General features: G+C 36.3%; 1 protein-coding gene across 4 annotated transcripts in view; it reads left to right on the top strand.

Moving 5' to 3' along the window:
- Nucleotides 1-22,755, top strand: part of TRIM33 (tripartite motif containing 33) — a 125,579-nt gene that overhangs the window by 79,492 nt on the left and 23,332 nt on the right. For 2 of the 4 annotated variants that reach the window (XM_063625811.1, XM_063625810.1), the window contains exons 5-12: nucleotides 5,100-5,216; nucleotides 7,918-8,032; nucleotides 10,893-11,039; nucleotides 11,492-11,609; nucleotides 13,061-13,335; nucleotides 14,023-14,187; nucleotides 17,092-17,292; nucleotides 18,278-18,349. In XM_063625811.1, coding sequence (XP_063481881.1) covers nucleotides 5,100-5,216; nucleotides 7,918-8,032; nucleotides 10,893-11,039; nucleotides 11,492-11,609; nucleotides 13,061-13,335; nucleotides 14,023-14,187; nucleotides 17,092-17,292; nucleotides 18,278-18,349 — 1,210 coding nt within the window. The remainder of the gene's footprint in view (nucleotides 1-5,099; nucleotides 5,217-7,917; nucleotides 8,033-10,892; nucleotides 11,040-11,491; nucleotides 11,610-13,060; nucleotides 13,336-14,022; nucleotides 14,188-17,091; nucleotides 17,293-18,277; nucleotides 18,350-22,755) is intronic. The other 2 variants (XM_063625813.1, XM_063625812.1) reach the window with 1 other exon arrangement.

Here is a 22,755-nt window from a genome sequence, read left to right as displayed (position 1 = left end):
TCTATAGATTGAGAAATGTTTAGATAAAGTATGATGTTTGGAATTTTCTTCACAGTAGTCCAGTTGATGGAGTGGGTGGGTGTATAGATAAAATCAGCTATGAATGGATACTTCTTGAAAATGGGTGATCGATTCAGCGGAATTAGACTTCTAATATATGTTTGAAATTTAATGTAATTTTAAAAAATGGAATAACTGAAGAAAAATGAAACTGGGTTTTATTAAAAGGGTTCTTTTATTCAGTTTGGATATAAAGCACTATGATGCATTTTTCCCTAGGTGTGCCAAAATCAAAACTTACTATATACAGTGACGATTACTAAGAATAGTACTGTATCACTTGCAAAGTAGAGTAGTAGAGCACAGGACTTAATAAGACCATAATGTACATTCAGAAGTTTGAAGTTATTAGCTAAGTGATTCTCAGCCTTTTAAAAAACACCCATCCATGTATATTTGTATGCATGTTGCCCAGACTGGCCTTGACCTGGGCTCAAGTGGTCCTCTTACATCAGCCTCGTAAGCCTCATGAGTACCTGGGACTTACAGGTGTGGGCCACTGTGCCCAGCAAAAAACACCCTTTTATTATTTATCTCCTACCCTTTACTCATGAGCACTATATTTTCATAAACTTCTTACAAAACTGTATTAAATATAATTTGTATCTCAATAATTTAAAAAAGCTAAGCACACTGATTAATTCTGATCAAAACCAGATAATTTTACCAAGTTTATATAATTCTAGCCAGAAGCACAAAAAGTTTTACTTAGTCTGTCCTAACTAAATCCTGGGCATACATAATTTTTACTTTATTTTACTTATTTTGAAATATGGAGAACAGTTCATTGTGACTAAGAAAGCCCACAAGAATTACTACTTTAGACTGTGCGCGGTGGCTCACGCCTGTAATCCCAGCACTTTGGGAGACCGACGTGGGTGGATCACGAGGTCAAGAGATTGAGACCATCCTGGCCAACATGGTGATGCCCCGTCTCTACTAAAAATACAAAAATTAGCTGGGTGTGGTGGCTCACGCCTGTAGTCCTATCTACTCAGGAGGCTGAGGCAGGAGAATCGCTTGCACCCAGGAGGTACAAATTGCAGTGAGCCAAAATTGCGCCACTGTACTCCAGCCTGGCAACAGAGCGAGACTCCGTCTCTAAATAAATAAATAAATACTACTTTAAAATGCAAGATTGAAATCTAAGAAGTTACTTTGAAGTATTTATGTATTAATCAAAACTACATTTAGTTCATTTGTTGGTTATTCTTTCTCCCCATTTCAGCTGTAATTTTTATTAAAGAAAATTCAGTTTACCTAGGTATATCATATCTAGGAAAATAGTGTGTGTTTGCTTGTTTCTTGTTCACATGAATGTAACAAGATATATTTAGAAACAGGACTTTGAAAAATATTTATTTTGGGATAAGGAGAATTTGTACATGGTTAAATTTTATGAGTTAGAATTTTGTGAATTTTGATACTAGTTAACCTTTCTATCAAATGCTTATTTGTTGACATCATCAAATTCTCCTTCAAAAAGATTGTTTTTAATCACAATGTAAATAAAGCTAAGTCAAAAGGGTTAGCATGGAATCCTCATATTTCTACTTTATTCAGATTTAACATAGTAATAGTTTTTATTGGATGTAGAGATATCATAGTATGTGGGATAAATCAAATGTTGCTCTTTCACGAAGGAACAAACTTTGGGTCCCCTATCTTAACAGTAAAGCCTCTTTAAAAGCCTCTTGCCAGGAGCGGTGGCTCATGCCTATAATCCCAGCACTTCAGGAGGTCGAGGTGGGCGGATCATCTGAGGTCAGGAGTTCGAGATCAGCCTGGCCAACATGGCAAAACCCCATCTCTACTAAACATACAAAAATTAGCCAGGCGTGGCGGGGCGCGGTGGCTCACGCTTGTAATCCCAGCACTTTGGGAGACCGAGGCGGGCGGATCACGAGGTCAGGAGATCAAGACCACAGTGAAACCTCGTCTCTACTAAAAAAAAAAAAAAATACAAAAAATTAGCCGGGCGTGGTGGCGGGCGCCTATAGTCCCAGCTACTCGGAGAGGCTGAGGCAGGAGAATGGCATGGCGTGTACCCAGGAGGCGGAGCTTGCAGGGAGCCGAGATTGCGCCACTGCACTCCAGCCTGGGCGACAGAGCAAGACTCTGTCTCAAAAAAAAAAAAAAAAAAAAAAAAAATTAGCCAGGCGTGGTGGTGTACGTCTGTAGTCCCAGCTACTCGGGAGGCTGAGGAGGAGAACTGCTTCAAACCTGGGAGGTGGAGGTTGCAGTGAGCCGAGATTGCGCCACTGCACTCCAGCCTGGGCGACAGAGCGAGACTCCGTCTCAAAAACAAACAAACAAACTCTCTTAAAATACTCACGTGCTTTTTTGTGCTATTAGTATCTTTTTTTTTTTTTTTTTTTTTTTGAGACAGAGTCTTACTCTGTCGCCAGGCTAGAGTGCAGTAGCATGACCTTGGCTCACTGCAATCTCCGCCTCCACAGTTCAAGTGATTCCCCTGCCTCCGCATCTTGACTAGCTGGGACTACAGGCACACACCACCATGCCGGCCTAATTTTTTTGTATTTTAGTAGAGACAGGGTTTCACCATGTTGTCCAGGATGGTCTTGATCTGACCTCGTTATCCGTCTGCCTCGGCCTTCCAAAGTGCTGGAATTACAGGTGTGAGCCACCACGCCCGGCCTGTGCTATTAATATCTTATACAAGTTATAATGTTGCTCAACATTGTAGACAGTTGAGCTTTAAAAATATTCTCCTTAAAAATGGTTAAATTGGGCTGGATGTGGTGGCTCATGTCTGTAATCCTAGCATTTTGGCCAAGGCAGGAGAATCACTTGAGACCAGGAGTTCAAGACCAGCTTGGGCAACATGGCAAGACTTCATCTCTACAAAAAAGTAAAAAAAAAAAAAAAAAAAAGCACGTGTCTATAGTCCCAGCTACTCGGGAGAATGATGCAGGAGGATTGCTTGAGCTTATGAGTTTGAGGCTGCAGTGAGCCGTGATGGTTCCAGTGCATTCCAGCCTGGGCGGTAGAGTAAGACCCTGACTCAGAAAAAAAGTTTAAACGGGTAAATTTTACTACTTATATTTTACCACAATAAAATCACTGCACCAGCAGTTTTCTGTAACAGAAATTCCCATATTGATCTACATTTTCTCTCCTACTGTCCTCCATTCTTCTTGTACCTCTTGTATCCCACTACTAAGTAAACTTCCCTTTATCTTAACAAACTTTCCTTTATGTTAACAATTTCATAGTCTTTCCTCTTGTCTGCCTTAGCTGAGACTTTCATTGAAACAATGGACATTTAGATGCTCATAGTATTATTACTTTTGTGATTTTAGTGCCCACATAGACAATTACACAGTAATTGTGAACTCATTTCCAATGATTTGTTTCTTGACTGTGCCTTAGCTAGGCATTTAGTTTTCAGGTTGTACCGTGGACCTTGCCATGACTGACACATAACCTCTCAATTCTGCTGATCTCACTGATAAAGTCAGTTCCAGCTTGTTTGTTTGGCTGTACCAACCAGTACTGTACCCTGATCTCTCATATGAGTTACTGTCTTAGAGTTTTAGCTGGTCTTTCCCTTCCACTCCCTTCTTTGGGTCTTTTATATTTCTGTATGATGATTTTCCTAGAATGTAAATGTGATTATTACATTCTGGTTAGAATTCTTCAGAAGTTTTCCATTATTAGAGAATTAAATGCACAAGTAGTGTGCTATACTTGGCCCTTCACAGTTTGCCTCTGGATTTTATCAGTTATTGTCTCATATTCTGACTTTTGTATATTTTTCTTTGGCCATATTGAAGTATTTATGTGTGGATTTTATCATTTATTGTCTCATATTCTGACTTTTGTATATTTTTATTTGTCCATATTGAAGTATTTACGTGTCTCAAACATGCCTCTGTACCTAGCATAAGATGCTGTTCTTACTTCTCTGCTATGCTTTTCTTGGTATTGAGGCCGATGTAGGCAGTGGTTTCTTGTAAATTATATATACCTGAATTATATCTCTTGTCACAGTGTGGTATCATTTTGTATTTGTGACTATTTGTTGGTAATGCAAACAATAATGGATTCTTTAGTCCATGTAAAAAGGACATAGAAAAAAACTAAATAATATTTGTTGACTTAATAACTTAAAAACCTAATAAATAATTTACAAAAAGGAAATAAAAGTAGCAAAGAAAACTATTATTCTGGCTTCCTCGTAGCCAAATAAATGTTATTAGAGTCTATATTTGCACTATTATGATTAGAAAATCTTAACATATAGCATTCATGCTGACAAAGTAAAACTGGTGTTGATGTGATGTTTTATATTGATTTAACCCTTGTGGAAAGTTTGACAGTACATGGCATCCAGAACTGAAAAATTATTTTAAGTGTAATTATAAAGACAAGATAAAGAATAAAAGTCAGATGTGAATTTGCATGTTCATTATTATTATAATTGCATTTAAAAATGCATAGTTAGGCCACATGCAGTGGCCCACTCCTGTAATCCCAGCACTTTGAGAGGCCAAGGCAGGAGGATTCCTTGAGGCCAAGAGTTTGAGACCAGCCTGGGTAACATAGACCTTGTCTTTATTAAAAAATAAGTAAATAAGTACATGTATAATTAAAAGATTAAGGAACTATATATTACAGTGGTAGCAGTGAGTTTGTGATGTTGGAACTCTGGGTGATTTCCCTGCCTTTTATAGTATTTTCTGTAATGTGGTTACACTTTATGATTTAAAATGTATACAACTTATGCCAATATTTGAATTTTTGAAAAGGTGTAATCCTGAATGAAAACTCTAATATAAGAGCACTCAACCATTATCTGAGTAATTTTTTTCTTTCATAATGGCCTTTCAGGGTCAGAGTTGGAGGGAGATGGGTGATTGCCAATTAAAAGTTGCTGTTGAGATAGGGTATGAGTGGCCAGCATAGAGTTGATCACTTAATTAAGGTTTCAAGATTGATTTATGTAGCTGTTCTTTATTTCCAAAATCTTAATCATAAATGTTTTGTTTTAAATGTAGTTTTGTTTTGGTTTTAAGGTATCAGTTTTTGGAAGAAGCTTTTCAAAATCAGAAGGGTGCAATTGAGAATCTACTGGCGAAACTTCTTGAGAAGAAGAATTACGTTCATTTTGCAGCTACTCAGGTGCAGAATAGGTAAGTTTGTTGCCTTAAAACCATAATTTTAAGAATTACTAAAGAGAAGTGGTCCAGTTTAAATCTGTTTTTCTGCTATATGAAGCATATAAAGAAAACATTTTTTTGAGGGGGAAATGGTATGAATTTGGGATTATAGTATTTGTCAATTAAACAAAATTTAATTGACCAAACTTTTGTATACCCTTTTAGGACACATCTTTGTCTCTTTTAATAAGACTCTAGTCTGTGTTAAACCTTAAATGTGGAAACAAAGAAATTAATATGGAGAGAGTTGACATATAAAATTTAAAGTGGAGATTGTGTGGAAGATACAGTATAGAGAAGAGAGTATCACGGGTGGACAAATTATTTCCCCATTTCATTGAAAACAGTGCTTCTCTTATGAGTAGCATTATAAGATGAATACATGATACAGTTTCTGGCACATAGTAAACACTTAGATTTTAGCTGTTGCTATTGTATTTATAATTATCATCACCATTTATTATTTAAAAAGTATTCTACTTTGGTATATTTCTAAGTAAATTTATTGATAAGTGAGAGTAGGTTCCATAAGAGAGCAGATTAACAAAGTTATGACTTTTACACCAGAAGGACAAACACTTTGAGCTGGCGTAATTAAAACTTAAATTCTTGGGGGTATGAATAAGGTTAATATGTGTTTATAGACTCAAAAATATTAGAACTTCTAAGGATATTAAAGTTCATTATGATTAAAATGACACATAGTAGATGCTCAAAAGTATTAAATAATTGAATGAATGAATGAAAATAGTACTTTACACATGGTAGAAGTTTTTTTTTTTTTTTTTTTTTTTGAGACGGAGTCTCACTCTGTCGCCCAGGTTGGAGTGCAGTGGCACAATCTTGGCTCACTGCAAGCTCCGCCTTCTGGGTTCACGCCATTCTCCTGCCTCAGCCTCCCAAGTAGCTGGGACTACAGGCGCCCACCACCATGCCTGGCTAATTTTTTGTATTTTTAGTAGAGACGGGGTTTCACCATGTTAGCCAGGATGGTCTTGATCTCCTGACCTCGTGATCCGCCCGCCTCGGCCTCCCAAAGTGCTGGGATTATAAGCCTGAGCCACTGTGCCCGGCCGAACTTTTTACTTTTTATCTTAAGTAATACCAAAAGAAAATAAAAGGCTCCTCAGAGCTTGTAGATTGTACACACACACACACACACACACACACACACACACACTCACTCTTTTTGTTTTTGGAAATGTTCAGTTGTTTTAGGTTAAACTGGTGATATGGTTGATTTGGAGAAGACTGTTTCTCAGAAATGATAGATGGGTGTCTCTTTCAAAGGAAATATAGTGAGTTGATTCATATGGCAGTTTCATATTTTTATACAGATGTTTTGTGTGTACATTGTATAAGTATTTTTTAAATATATTTTGTACACGTGTTCCAGAATCTGTATACAAAAGTAGAGCAAGAGGTTTACCTGTTACAAGATTGCACAGGGTTGAGGAGATTGATTTCATCCGTAGAAAGTTTTTTAAAAAACAGTATTAAAATCTCTGATAACTTCCCCTTTTAGACACATTTTTCACTGACCTATCTCCATTATTTTTTAATGTACATTTTTTTCTTCAAAATTGAACATACAGTAGACTTAATTAAGACCAATAGGAGTCTGACTGAGGCTAACTACTCTCTGTTTTCAGCATGCTTAGTGATTTCTATCTTTGGCCCAGTCATTTTATATTTGACACCTGTATTTCGTATCACTAGTTATTAGTACCTTTATATATTAAAAATATCTTCCACTCACCTTAGTAAGATAAGGACAGAACTCAAAATTTTCAAGTAAGTGCCAAATGATGTACAGAGAAGGAAAAAAACTACATTATTTCTTGGAGTGTATTAAAGTTACTAAATTTGAACTTGGCAAATGAAAGGCAGTTTAGGAGCTGAAAGCATGGGTTATAGTTTTTACAGAAGTAGAACGTATAAAAATTGAAGGCTATGTCTTATGGTTGGTGATTGACATTTTATATATTTATATTGGTGGGATTCTCCACTTCCTGTTTTGTAAATACCAAAGTATCAGCCACTTCATATTTGCACCTAAAACTTCCATAACTGCTTTGAGTGCTTACTCCTACTTATAAAACATCTAAAGCTATTCTTAAAAATGGATTGAAAATGTTTCATGCCCTTTATTGTATACAAAAGGAAACTATTTTAAGAGTAATTTTGAAGGGAGTGTATCAGAACCCACGTTTGAAGTGGCTAAGTTATAAATGAAAATAAATGCTTCTACGTTTAACTATTATCCTTTCAAAAGATAATTATTGCTTGTGACATTGTCCTTTTGCACATTGTTCTTGGAAAGCGTCAAGGTTAAACAGAACCAATGTGCCGCATTTGACACTAACCAGAAGTCACTGGTGTTTGCGCATCACATTCATGTCATAGTTACTTAAGGAGATTGCCATCCAGCTTAATAAACTGTCCTTTATGAGCATAATTTAAAATTACTAAATATTAGTTTCATTATTTGTCTATATACATAACTTGTTTGGACCAAATTGGTCAGGTCTGCTGAAACATGAGTTGTGCATTTTGACGAAGTTTTCATTTTCATTACTCGGTTAAGTGCCCAGTTGGATGAATTTCTGTAACAGTTGATGATTCAGAGACCTAGGATAAGTTGATAACCTAATGATGCATTTCTCTTATTCAGGATAAAAGAAGTAAATGAGACTAACAAACGAGTAGAACAGGAAATTAAAGTGGCCATTTTCACCCTTATCAATGAAATTAATAAGAAAGGAAAATCTCTCTTACAGCAGCTAGAGGTATGGTTCAAAGCCAAAATAAAACAAAAACTGCTTCTCTTGCTCTTTAGCTGTTTTTAATGTTTATTGAAAACTATTTTAGATGGGTTGGGGGGTATGGAAATAAAGTAAAACTTAAAATAAGGTTTTTAAAATTTACTTTTAGAAAAGAGACCTTTTCTAGTTAGTTACTTTGCGGCTCAATTTAATAACACTGCCTTTAGCTGTATACCTTAGGAAATAGTGATGTCCTTTTAGAAATCAAATAATTGTTACTAAGACTGGGTATGATGACTTACACCTGTAATCCCAACACTTTGGGAGCCCAAGGCAGACACATCACTTGAGCCCCGGGTTCCAGACCAGCCCAGGCAACACGGCGAAACCTGCCTCTACAAAAAATGCAAAAATTAGCCAGGGTGGTGGCATGCACCAGTAGTCACAGCTACTCAGGAAACTGAGGTGAGAGGATCGACTGAGCCCGGGAGGTCAAGGCTGCAATGAGCTGTGATTGTGTCCTGCACTCCAGCCTGGGCAACAGAGTGTGACTCTGTCTCCAAAATGAAAAAAAGAAAAAGAAAAAAGAAATGTTACTAAAATGTGATGTGCATAAAGGCAAAGTAGTCCCACCACATTTCTTCCCCACCCCCTTAAGATGGGGCCTCAATTTAACTTTTCCATATAGATGCATGTTGGGCTTCTGCTTGAGTCATTTGTGTTTTACCTTATTTTAAAAATATTTCCATAGTTTTGCAGAAAATGCTGCTCATTTTGAAATTTATAAACCTTAAACTTAATGAAAATTTTGTGATATTAGGTATTTATATTGCATATTTTGAAGTTAATTTGTAGGTGTAAGTTTCTAGATGAAAATCTAGTCAGGTCATGAAATCTGAATTTTTAATCAAAGTCTCCACTGCCCATTTGATTTATTTTTAGCAAATTTCAAATATGAGTTTTCTGGGAAATTGAAGTTTCAGAAAGAGAAATGTTTCCTGATTGAAAATTTCATGCTCTTAACTAGGTTCAGATGATATGGGGATTATTTTTTCTGCACCATTGAATAGTAATAATGAAATGATTTATTTGATTACTTCCATTAACCTCAAATTGTCAATAGTTTTTTTTTTTTCTGTCCTATCTCTTCATAGCACCCTTTAAAAATATTAGGTGCATAGTTACATAAAAATGAAATGATGTCATTAGAATGTTATCTCTGAATGGAATACATCTTTCCAGTGAAACACAATTTGTGAGATTAAAAGTACTCTTGGCCGGGTGCGGTGCCTCACGCCTGTAATCCCAGCACTTTGGGAGGCTGAGGTGGGTGGATCACAATGTCAGGAGTTCGAGACCAGCTTGGCCAACATGGTGAAACCCCATCTCTACTGAAAAAAAAAAATACAAAAATTAGCCAGGCATGGTGTTGTATGCCTGTAATCCCAGCTACTCAGGAGGCTGAGGCAGGAGAATTGCTTGAACCCAGGAGGTGGAGGTTGCAGTGAGGCAAGATTGCACCTCGGCACTCCAGCCTGGGCGACAGAGCAAGATTCCGTCTCAAAAAAAAAAAAAAAGTACTCTTGTGTAGATTGTTAAAAGTTGTGGGTCCCTTTTCCTACTGTACACCAGTCTGTTGCATTTAACCCTAATAGGTTTTTTTCCCCCAAAAGGACCCATGTGAATATAGAGCACTTAGTGACTATTTTTGATACACTTAAACTTACTGTAATACATTTGAGCTGTATGTCTAAAATAGTATTTGTAAAACCATTTCAAGAGTTTCTGAATTAAAAGATGCTTCTTAAGATCCCTTGAGCCTGGGAAGCAGAGTTTGCAGTGAACCAAGATTGTACCACTGCACTCCAGCCTAGGGGACAGAGTGAGACTCTGTTAAAAAAAAAAAAAAAAAAAGCCTCTTAAGGCTAAAGTGTATACAAATACCTAATGATAAATACGCCACATACTACTAACATGATGATAATTTTAAAATGGATGTTTTCTAGTGTAATATGTTCTTACACTTTGTAGAAGAAACTTTTTCCTAAGCTTTATAAAAGAAATATAGTAAACCAAACTTCTGTCAGTTGAATACTCTTATCCATTGATTTACATTATAAAATGAACAACTTCTTTCCTTAGGAAAAATATTGTCCAGGAAAACCAACTTGAATCATTTTTTGGGATAAAGTTCTTAAGAAAATAGTAGATGAGTTGTTTAGCATGCTGAATGTCAAAAGTATGTAGGACATTACCCATCCCTCCTGGGGTGATTTTAGTTTCCATAAAGCAGTTTATTTTTCCTTTGCAGTGTTTCTCTGAAATTGGTTTTTGCAGTTTGGTCAGTCCTTACTTCTTTGTTCTCTATGAAGTTCTGTCATATCAAAAGTTTCCCTAATTCTACTCTTAGAACTCTGGAAGTTATCTTTTTCATTTTGTCTTGTATATTTAAGAGAGATTTTAACTTCATTCTCATGCCATACCAGGAGGTGGCACTGGTGACACAAAATTTTTTTGGCCTTTAAAGTATATTAAGATTATATAAGTTTATTTCTAAAGTTAGCTCCTTATGCTATAAATACCATATATTAGATTAATCTAATAGGAAGACACTATTTTTAACAGACATGTTGGTAGAAAAGTGACATTAACATTAATTTCTATATGTGGAATATCCTTTTTAGCTTAGAGAACTAAGTTTTAGTCCCACTTTTGTTAGTGGCTTTTCCTCTGATTGATGATAGGCTTGCTAAATAATCCTGGAGCTTATTCACTTAGCCCATTTTTAAAGGAAGTATCGGTATTGTGCCCATTTGCATTAGAAATTTGGGGTTGATTTTTTTTTCATACAGAATTCTACAGCGAAGCTCTTGTTCTGTTTCAGAATGTTACAAAGGAAAGACAGATGAAGTTACTACAGCAGCAGAATGACATCACAGGCCTTTCGCGGCAGGTGAAGCATGTTATGAACTTCACAAATTGGGCAATTGCAAGTGGCAGCAGCACAGCACTACTATACAGCAAGCGACTGGTGAGACACATACTGTTTTTATTTTTCTTTAATGGACTTTATTAAGATATATATTCAGTGAACTGCACCTGTTTAAAGTATACATTTTAATTTTGGCAAATGTAGCCACCACCACATCAAGATACAGAAAACTTCCATCACCCCCCAAAGTTTCCTCATTCCACTAGGCAGCCACTAATCTGATTTCTATCATTTTTTGGAATTTCATATAAGTGGAATTATATAGTATGTACTCTTTTGAAGATACCTAGTATCTTAGTGCACTTTATTACCCAAAATGGCAGAAATTCAAGTATGTACATTTGATTTGATTGCTTATTTAAATGTTGATGCTGCCTAATCTGAGGCTGACACTGTGGGAATATATGTGCTTTGTTTCTTAATGTCTTTATCTTATGTTTTCCCAATTGATATTTAATTTTGAGACTAATGTGGATTTTTTTCCCTTTAAGATTACTTTCCAGTTGCGTCATATTTTGAAAGCACGGTGTGATCCTGTCCCTGCTGCTAATGGAGCAATACGTTTCCATTGTGATCCCACCTTCTGGGCAAAGAATGTAGTCAATTTAGGTGAGAAATAATGAGTTTTATGAATATAACTTGGAACACTGAATTAGAAGGAGAAAATACTTAGAGCAAATTTAGATAAAATTTTTAACTTTAAAATATAAAACTACTTATGTTTTACATTTTATGTAAAAATATTTTGTTATTCATTGGAAACTCACTTTAGCTGTGGTTTTGTGTGGCTGTTATTACATCTTAAGAAAGTTGAGAGTCCACTCTGTATATTGTTTTTTAATGTGTACTGTTTCTAGTCCCCCGACCCTCCATCTTTTAAATTTATATTGACTGTTTCGTATAGAAATCTTAGCAAATGATTCATTGTCTGGAATAATTTCACAGATGTTTAGTTGTTTAATTAAGCCAAATTGTACATTAGTGACGGACTTTTAGGATGCTAATGTGTCCAGTAGTTAGGTCCTGAGGAGTGTTTGAAAGATAAGACTAGCTCTTTTCACATGGAAGAGAAATGGATTTTGCTTTTGTTACAGCATAGTGTGGACCTAAAGACCATAGATGAAAGTTACAGAGAGCTCAGTTAAAACACATGACACAAACTTCCTAGCAATTAGAGAGCTATTTACAAATTGAGTAAACTCACTTTCAGAACAGTTAAGTCCTAAACAGTGGGAATTGTAAAAGCAGAGGCTAGTTGCTCTTGTGTTTAAAAAAAAAAAAAAGTGATCTTTGCATAAAAGAAAAAAATTATATTCAAATTTAGCTATAGCCTTAGTTCTGACATCAGCCAGCTGTTTTTATGTGACGTAGTAACTAAGAATGGTTTTTACATTTTCAACTGGTTGTAAAAGCAAACAAACCAAGGACTGTGAGACAGATCTTATGTGGCCTGCTAAGCATAAAATATTTACTCTATAGCCCATTACAGAGAAAGCCTGTCAACCTGTTCCTTAAATCACATCTTCCTAAAATTTGGCTTCTATCCCTAGAAAGCAATGGCTCCATAAAAAGCAAGGAAAACCATCACGTCTAAGGATATAAGTTGTTTAAAGCATTCAGTATTTCCACAGAAGACGATTTCGTGACATTGTAATGCTCTGCCTTGCATATTTTGGCAATTCAAAGGCAGATGGAATCAGTATTAGCAATCTTGAGTATCCTTGAGTAAGTCTTGTCATGGGAGAATTGATTTAGATTGATTAGATAGGCCTCTTCTAATAGATATCGCTTTTAGTGTCTTAATTTTCTGTATGTCTATGTAAAAAAGAATAAGGACAGAGAATATGTTTTTCTGAATAGCCAAAAGTCATTTATTCAGCTTTGGAATGTATTAAGTTTCTGATCATCATCATCTTTAAACTGACTCCATTCCCTGCTGTACTGTTGGAGCTTTGAGATGCTGATAGTTGTCAGAGGAGAGAGGAAAACATGGTGATTACTCAACAAAGTAGATGATTTAGTTGATTATATGCAAATTCTCATTTTTTTAAATTTTTCAGGTAATCTAGTAATAGAGAGTAAACCAGCTCCTGGTTATACTCCTAATGTTGTAGTTGGGCAAGTTCCTCCAGGGACAAACCACATTAGTAAAACCCCTGGACAGATTAACTTAGCACAGCTTCGACTCCAGCACATGCAACAACAAGTATATGCACAGAAACATCAGCAGTTGCAACAGATGAGGATGCAGCAACCACCAGCACCTGTACCAACTACAACAACAACAACACAACAGCATCCTAGACAAGCAGCCCCTCAGATGTTACAACAACAGGTAAGTATTGTTACTATATTATTGATAGAAATTATGAAGCCTTCAACACTACACTTTTTCCTATATAAATTACACATTTCAAAGTTACTAGCAAGACTTTGAGCAGAGTTCAAAATTCAGAGTTTAAATATTTGCTGTAGTTATGATGGTGATGTAAGGGAGCTGTAAAGAAAGGCAGTAAGTAAATTGTCTTAGGAAACAGAATTAATTCACTAATACTCTGAAAGGATGTAAGTTCTCATCCTTTCACATCAAATCTTTTTTGTTTTCCACGTATAATTGTGTGGACCAAAGGACCAGACTGTTTCTGCCTAGGATCTGATATGTTCCTTAAGCATTTTTTCAAATCATTCCTATACCTGTGTGTCTTTTGCTCTCTCCACTGCCATCCTTATCAAAACTATTACTCCAGGATGGGATACGTTAATGTTGATACGCTTTAAACACACATACAGAGAAAAAGAGAGGGAATGGGAAAGAGAGAGGGAGACAAGGGAAATTAGGGAGTGATACACAAACTAGTCATTACCAGTCCTCTGGGGATTGGGGCTAGCGATAAGAATTATTTATACTTTTTACTTTATACTGTTTTATCTTGACTGAATTATTTTTATGATTACATTTTATAATTAAGAGATAAATTTATTTTAAAATTATTACATAAATTGCAATTTCTACTTTTTGTAGCCTCCTCGATTGATCAGTGTGCAAACAATGCAAAGAGGCAACATCAACTGTGGAGCTTTTCAAGCCCATCAGATGAGACTGGCTCAGAATGCTGCCAGAATACCAGGGATACCCAGGCACAGCGGCCCTCAATATTCCATGATGCAGCCACACCTCCAAAGACAAGTATGCATAGAGTTACATTTGTAAGAATCCTACAATTTTAAAATTAAAAGACACCATTTTCTTAATCACTTTTTGGGAGCAGGTCATTGATGTGTTTGAGAATTTGATTAATGCTATATATCCTCTTGTCCCAGAAAAATAAATATACACATGAGATTTTGTATTTAATTTTACGAGCTTTTAAAAAATGCTTTAAGTGCATCATATACTATGGGTTAAGAAACCCTGATGTAGTTAACCCATTCAATTTGCAGAAGTGAAAAAAATCTAATGAGCTGGTGATTTTACCCACAATCACAAAAAGCAGTGATAAAATAGCAAGAACCTTAGTTTCCTGAAAATGCTGCTCTGCTCTTTTAATGTGGCTTTTTGATCCTAATATATAAAAAGGACTTTAAGAGTAATAGAGCTAACTATATGTATTTTTTTTTTTTTACCTTTTTCTCTACTCAAATATTGTTCATTTTAGGATGTAGATACGCTTTAATAAGTGTATTTAGAGACATGTTTTATAATCTTTGCCTAGTTATGTTTATATGGGAGATATGAGTATACAGTGAGGCCACTTTTTCATAGGATTTCTAGTTATAAGATAACAGAGTTTATTTTTTAACTCTTAGAATGATGTTTCTCAAAACATGTTTTAAACACCATCAGAATCACCAGTCAGCTTTGGTGGGGTGGGCGACCTTGTCAGAATAGATTACTAGCCATAACCACTGAATCAGAATTTCTAGGTGGGGAGTACTCAGTAATATTTAAATTTGTACTAAGTCTCTCAGGTCAATCTGCACACTAAAGTTGGAGAAACACTGTCCTAGAACAGTGGTCCTTCAACTTTTTGGTCCATATACGCCCAAAAAGAGCTTTTTAAAATAATGGCGCTTCTTGGCTGGGAGTGGTGGCTCACGCCTGTAATCCCAGCATTTTGGGAGGCCGAGGCAGGAGGATTGCTTGAGCCCAGGAGTTCGTGACCAGCCTGGGCAACATAGCAAGGCCCCGTTTCTATTTAAAAAAATATATATATATATATACTCACATTTGAAGGCTTTCATTTAAAATTTACATTATAGGTTTAAGTTTAAATAGTTTCAAAAGCTATACTTTATAGCATATTGTAAATATTGATGCTATAAAGTTAAAAAACCTTTACATTATTTTAAATGAATCCACTGGAATTCCAAATACCCTAGCAAGCTCTCCTTGGACTTGAATTTCACTTCTACTTCTTTTTATCTTACCGTAAGATAGTTTTATTTGATAGATATAGATTAGCCTATTGTAAATTTCTGCAGGAAAAAATGTTTGTTGTAATAAATTGTTAAATTTCCGGTGACAATAGGGTTATTATTAAGATTTGAAACTTTTTCTGTGGACTGAATTATCGTTATATCGCCACAATTGTTGAAACAAAATGGGTGTATTTACATGGTTTAAGACTATTAGAAGATACAAAACTCTTTTGGATATACGTTTCTTTGAGCTAGATGGAGACTTTTCACCTCCTGCTTTTGGTTATGTATGTTTGTATGCTGTTATTTTTAAAATAAGTCGGAATTCAACATTGGTTTTTATTACTAGTTTTTTTGGGATTTGTTTTTATGTAATGCTCAGGAAACGTGTTTACAAAATTATGTATTTGGGAATTAAAAGAATTTTGTTATAGTAATATCCCTCAATTCTTTGAATTTTTTCTAGATTATAAGCTGAGAAAACAATCTATCAAAACTATTTAAAAACTTTTTGTCAGTGACAACTTCATTTTTGTTAATCATCAAATATTCGAACCCATTTGAAGGTTTGTTACCCAGGTTTTAGAGTCAGACACCCAACATCATTATTTCCAATTGTACCTTTGATTATTTCTACAGGTTTTTTTTTTCCTTCCTGGTGCAGTGTGCCTAGAATAAGATTTAGGAATGGTCAAAGGTGTGGTGTTCTTTTGTCAAGGGTGGGGGAAGGGCATTTGCGAAAGTGGTGGAAAAGGAGATCCAGCAGAGCATGGCACATTCTCAGGCAAATCAGATTTTTTTGTTTGTTTGTTTTTAAAGAGCACATACAAAAGGTTGAGGATCTGAACATTTATTTCCTTCACACTTTTCACATAATCATGTGCCCCTTAGTTCATGGAAGGCCTTCAGGTATTTCTAGGGGCCAAGCACACCTTGTCAGAGTGCAGAAGCTACACAATCAGACTAATGAATCATCTCAGAACATTTTCATTTTCCTTAGACTTTGGGTATACCTCTACAGAAATCACTGGATGTTATTAAGCATTTTTAGTTTTTAAATATTTCAAATGATTTATTTATATTTGTAGAATTCGTTTTCTTAAGATTTTCTTGTATATTGTCTTAAATGATCCTCATAACAGCCCTCACAATGAAACAAGTGAGGTATTGTTACCCACATTTCTAAATGACTGAGATTATGTGATTTGTCTAAGGTCACACAGTAGAGTCAGGACTTGATGCCATTTTTCTTTTCTGTAAATTCATTGTTCTTTCTACCACATCAAGCTACATTATATAATCGTTTTTATGAGAAAAATGACTAAGGGTCGAAGAGGAATAATGACCGAATGGTAGTTCTCTTACCCTGGTGTTTGAAAATTTGGAGGTTTACAGATCCTCTGTTACATACTTCCTTCTACTGAAATAAGATCATATCACCAGGCTGATGTGTTGGGAAATTATTGACAAGTCTGCCTTTCCCTAGATACTACACAAAAATGAATAGAAAAATGAAAAGGCTGAGTTTGAATTGTTCTTCTCCTGAATAAGTTTGAAAGGGCCCACTTCTTTGTTTTTTCTGTTTCCTTCCTAAACTAAAAATTATAAAGGTATAGTTTATATTCAGCAATTCTGGCAGATCAAGTAATGATAATGTCTTCTTTCTTATTAGCACTCAAACCCAGGGCATGCTGGACCCTTTCCCGTAGTATCGGTACACAACACCACAATCAACCCAACGAGCCCTACTACAGCAACTATGGCAAATGCAAACCGAGGTCCCACCAGCCCGTCTGTTACAGCAATAGAGCTAATCCCCTCAGTTACCAATCCAGAAAACCTTCCATCGCTGCCAGATATTCCACCCATACAGGTTTGTATTTAAGTTGAATGAGGCTTCATTAAACTTAATGTTAATTACAGAGTTAGAGTATTTATTTCAGAGGTTTTTTTTTTTTAATTCAGGATCAACATTTCCTTGAAATTTCTAAAGAGTAAAGTCTAAATCACTAAAAGTCTCCATCCAGTCTAAGTGAAACTTTCATCAACATCCTCTCTTTCTGCATTCCCCGCCCACCCCCTCCTCTAGCCTCCAGTTAACCATCTTTCTATTCTCTGTTTCTATGAGATGGACATTTTTAGATTTCACATGTAAGTGAGATTAGTCAGCATTTGTCTTTCGGTGCCTGGCTTATTATACATAGCATAATGTCCTTTGGTTCCATTCGTGTTGTTGCAAGATGACAGAATTTCCTTCTCTTTAGAGGCTGTATAGTATGTTCCATTGTATATGTATACCACATTAAAAAAAATCCATTCATCCATTGATGGACACTTAGATTGCTTGCATATCTTGGCTATTGTGGGTAATGCTGAAGTGAACATGGGAGTGCAGATAATTTCTCTGATGTAACAATTTCAGTTCTTTTGGATATAAATTTTAGTGATCTCTTGCATTGCATGGTGACAACAGTTGATCGATAGTGTATTATATATTTCAAAATTCCAAAATGGATTTTTAATGCTTCTCACCACAAAAAAATGATGGGTTGGTGGGGTTAGATATGTTCATTAGCTTGATTCAATCTTTCTGTAACATAGATCAGAACATTACATTGTACACCATAGGTAGACACAATTGTTATTTGCCAGTTAAACAAAAAAGAGTTAAGTATAAATACTTGAGTCTTGAAAAGTTATTTAGCTAAAACTAGCATTCTTCAATATTTTAAAGTTCTGGGGAATTGAAGATTGTATGAATAGCAAATTATGGGACTATCTAAACAGAAGTACAATAATGGAGGATTAATATCACCTTTGCTAAAAGGCTAGTTACTCCCTTTCTACACCTGCTACAGGCAAACGTTGTTCAGATGATGCACTCCTGGTGTGAGTTTGGAGCCAGAGAGAAGACCCAGGACCAAAATGTGGTTAGATCTTTGTTGTTCTTCTGTTAGATCTAAAAGGGGTAGTCAGTTGGACTGGGAAAAGGATGGGGTTAGAAGGCCAAGATAGTAGACATTTTGAGGCTTATACTGAGAGGGGGAAATGATGGAGAAGAGGAATAGATGGAATGTGAAGGACCTTTGAGTGAGGCCTTTTGTCCCTTTCAACTGAAGAAAAGTATCCTTTGGATCTTTCTGAAATTTCACCAGTTTGTTTCAGTTAAAAGCATTGTCTTTTAAAACGTAAATATAATCTGCCAGCGTTATACTGAATTTATGCATTGTATGTGTTACTTTCATATCTTAGAGTCCGGGGTCACCATAGGAACAAGGAGCAATGAAACTGTTGTAACAGTAGCACCCTTGATTCTTTCTGTGGCTGCAGTTTAACGTTTTGTTTTAGTGGATTTTAGTGGGCTATGTAAGAGTTTTAAAAGATATTTCTATAGCTTCAAACATTTTTTAAATTTTATTTAAAGTAAGTATGTATATTTAAGGTAACAGCATGATGTTAAACATATACATAGTAAACTGGTTACTGTGGTAAAACAAATTAACATATCCATTATCTCACATAATTACCCATCCCCCTGCTCCTGTAAGAGCAGCTATAATTTACTCATTTAGCGAAAATTTTGAATACAATGCACTATTAACAAAATTGTTCAGAAATCACTAACATACTGTGAATTCTCTTAACCTGATTGCTTCCCTAATACTAGGAGAAGTCTTTTTTGCCTGAGGGAATGGTAGTTTTATTGGTGATGAGAGGACTGGACCATACACAATGGAAACTTTTAAAATATAAATTAAAAAGTAACATTTCTAAGTTAACAGCTTATAGTTTGTGAAGCGCTTTCACAGGCAATACATAAGTTTAATGCTTAAAATCACCTGATATGTAATATCCCTGTTTTATGGATAAGAGTAAGAGAGGTTCGTATAACCACCTGGTGAGTTAATTCTGCCCACCACACAAGCAAAATCAATTCACAGAGACCATGGCATTGCAGTAAAGAGTTTAATTGACGCGAGGCCACCCACGCCACGCAGGAGATGGAGTTATTACTCAAATCAGTCTCTTTGAAGGCTTGTAGTTTAGGGGTTTTTCTTTTTCTTTCTTTCTTTTTTTTTTTGAGATGGTGTCTAGCTCTGTTGCCCAGGCTGGAGTACAGTGGCGCAATCTCGACTCACTGCAACCTCTGCCTCCGAGGCTCAAGCTATTCTGCCTCAGCCTCCCGAGTAGCTGGAAGCACACGCCCCCAGGTCTGGCTAATTTTTGTATTTTAGTAGAGACGGAGTTTCATCATGTTGACCAGGCTGGTCTTGAACTCCTGACCTCCACCTCGGCCTCCCAAGGTACTAGGATTACAGGCATGAGCCACTACGCTTGGCAGCTTAGGGGTTTTTCAAAGGTAGTTTGGAGGAAGGGGTGGGGGCAGTAAGGCAATGGGTGCTTGCTGCTTATTGGTTGGGGAATGCAGTCATGGGGTGTGGGAAAATCCCCTTTAATTGCTGAATCGCTTCTGGGTGGGGCCACAGGAGGGCTTGTTGGAGGGCTTGTTGGGTCCAGGTGGAGCCATTGTCTGTGTCAGACATTCGAGAAACCTCAAAAGATATCTAAAAAGGACAATCTTAGGTTCAGCAATAGTGATGTTATCTGCAGGAGTAATTAAGGAAGTTGTCTATCTTATGACCTCCAGAGTAATGGCTGGCAGTCCTTTATGTCAACACCTTAGCAGAATTCAGGCTCCTTTCCTCCTCCTAGCCTGGTGGTCTCTTTTTAACTTTACAAAGGCAGTTCAGTTTTGGGGAAGGGCTATTATGTAAACTATAAACTAAATGTCTCCCAAAGTCAGCTTGTCTCAGGCCCAGGAATAATTAATGTCAGCATGAAGGCTAAAGGCAAAGAAGAGGGAGGTTGACTAGATCAGAACCTCCCCGACTCTTTCACTGATACAATTTTTGCAAAGGCAGCGATACAGTTTGGCTCTGTGTCCTCACCCAAATCTCACCTCGAATTGTAATCCCTACTTGTCGAGGGAAGGACCTGTTAGGAAGTGATTGGATCATGGGGGTGGTTTGCCTCATGCTGTTCTCACAAGATCTGATGGTTTTTAAAGTGGCAGTTTCCTCTGCACTCACTCACTCTCCTACCGCCTTGTGAAGGTGCCTGCTTCCCCTTTGCCTTCTGCCATGATTGTAGGTTTCCTGGGGCTTCCCCAACCATGCAGAACTGTGAGTCAATTTAAACCTCTTTTGTTTATAAATTACCCAGTCTCCGGTAGTATCTTTATAGCAGTGTGAAAACGAACTAATGCAGTTTCATTGGTGACTTTCCTAGAGTCACATGATAGATAGAAAAGTTGGAATTTTAGGCTGGGTGCAGTGGCTCACGCCTGTAATCCCAGCACTTTGGGAGGCTGAGGCAGGCAGATCACCTGAGGTCAGGAGTTTGAGACCAGCCTGACCAATATGGAGAAACCTCATCTCTACTAAAAATACAAAATTAGCGGGACATGGTGGCGCATGCCTGTAATCCCAGCTATTTGGGAGGCTGAGGCAGGAGAATTGCTTGAACCTGGGAGGTGGAGGTTGCGGTGAGCCGAGATCGCGCCATTGCACTCCAGCCTGGGTAACAAGAGTGAAACTCTATCTCAAGAAAAATAAATAAATAATAAGAAAAGGTGGAGTTTTAAGTCCAGACTACTAAGTCCAGTTCTTTCTCCACACTACCTGTGACAATACCAGGGAGGTAGTTTGGGATTGTAGGCCTGGAAACACATGGTATTGAGAGCTTTGGGCGGCCAGAGGTATGCACAGTATAACGATGTCATTCAGTTTTTACTAAGCACTTACTGTATGCTAAAGTCCTCAAGCATTGAGGATAAGAAGATAAACAAGACTTAGTTTTAGTTCTTAAGAACCTTACAAAGGGAGAGGCAAGTATCATCTACTTTTTTATTGAAATACAATTCTTATACCATGAGATCCACTCTAAAAATGTACAGTTCAGTGGTTTTTAGTGCATTCACAAGATTGTACAACCATTACCACTAATTCAAGAATATTTTCTTCACCTCAAAAGAAATGGTACTCATTAGCAGTCACTCATATCCTTCTCTTCCAGCCCCTGAAAACCACTAATCTACTTTGTCTCTATGGACATTCCACATATGAATGGAATTATATTTGGCCTTTGATGTCTGGCTGCTTTTACTTAGCATAATGTTTTCCAGGTCTATCCATGTTTTAGCATGTATTAGGATTTCATTCTTTTATGGCTGAATAATATTTCATTGTATACATATATCATTTGTTCATCATTGAACATTTGCTTTTCTCTGGCTGTCAGGAATAATGCTGCTGTGAGCTTTCATGTACGAGTTCATACAAGTATGAACGTAGTGTACTAGGCTGTTGTTGCATTGCTATTTATAAAGAAAAGAGGTTTAATTGTGTAACTGTTCTGCAGGTTTACAGGAAGCATATTCAAGCACATTTATGGATTATTTTTAACTCTTTTTCTACTTAATTTGGCTAGATTAAGAATTCACATGGAGAAAACCTAGCATTAGCATTAGTTTAAGCTGGTGAAATAGCCAAGACAGCTAAGTTTAAGACTCAAATGTAGATGAAGTCTCAATTTTCTTTTGCCTAATCAAGAAAAACTTCCTCAAGGACTGAATTATACTTTAGTGTGTAGATATGAGATATATTTGTTGGTCAAGATAGAGGATAGTATATGCAATGGCTTGAGGGAGTGAAAAGGCATAACTGGAGTAATAAGATAGAAGTGAGTTGTTATCCAAAATAGAATAGATGAGGAATTATTTGTATAGCTTTTGATTATACTAAGTCAGATGTATTAATGGTGATATAGTTAGGTAACTAGAAGAAATATATTAAAATGAAGAATTTTAGCATTTACATTTTATTTATACAAGAAGGTAATAGGAGATAGTAAATGGAAAACGGAATGTTTTGTAGTATATTTAGTGTTTCACTTATGGTACAGTACATGTATCTCAATCAGTTTTAGAACATTTCTGTTTGTTGATAAAATGTAATATTTTCCTGATAATCAGTAGAATAGCACCTAAATATGGAATCCTTTTATTAGGTTCAAGGCCAAGTCTTCAATAGTGCATAACACCAGAGAATTTCTGGAAACATGGATCACTATTAATGCACTTGTGTATTTTCTTTGACAAATATCTGAGAACTTACCGTGTATTAGACCCTAGGTACTGATTATACAAGGATCAAATGGAAATGGTCCTTGACCTCAAGGAGTTTCTTATGTAATAGGGAGACAGTTTTCTTTTGTTCTTTTTTGTTGCTGTTGTGCTTTTTTTTTTTTTAGATGGAGTATTTCTCTATTGCTCAGG

This window comes from Symphalangus syndactylus, chromosome 12 (assembly GCF_028878055.3).
Source record: "Symphalangus syndactylus isolate Jambi chromosome 12, NHGRI_mSymSyn1-v2.1_pri, whole genome shotgun sequence".
Lineage (NCBI taxonomy): Eukaryota > Metazoa > Chordata > Mammalia > Primates > Hylobatidae > Symphalangus > Symphalangus syndactylus.
This window is presented reverse-complemented; position numbering and strand designations above follow the sequence as displayed.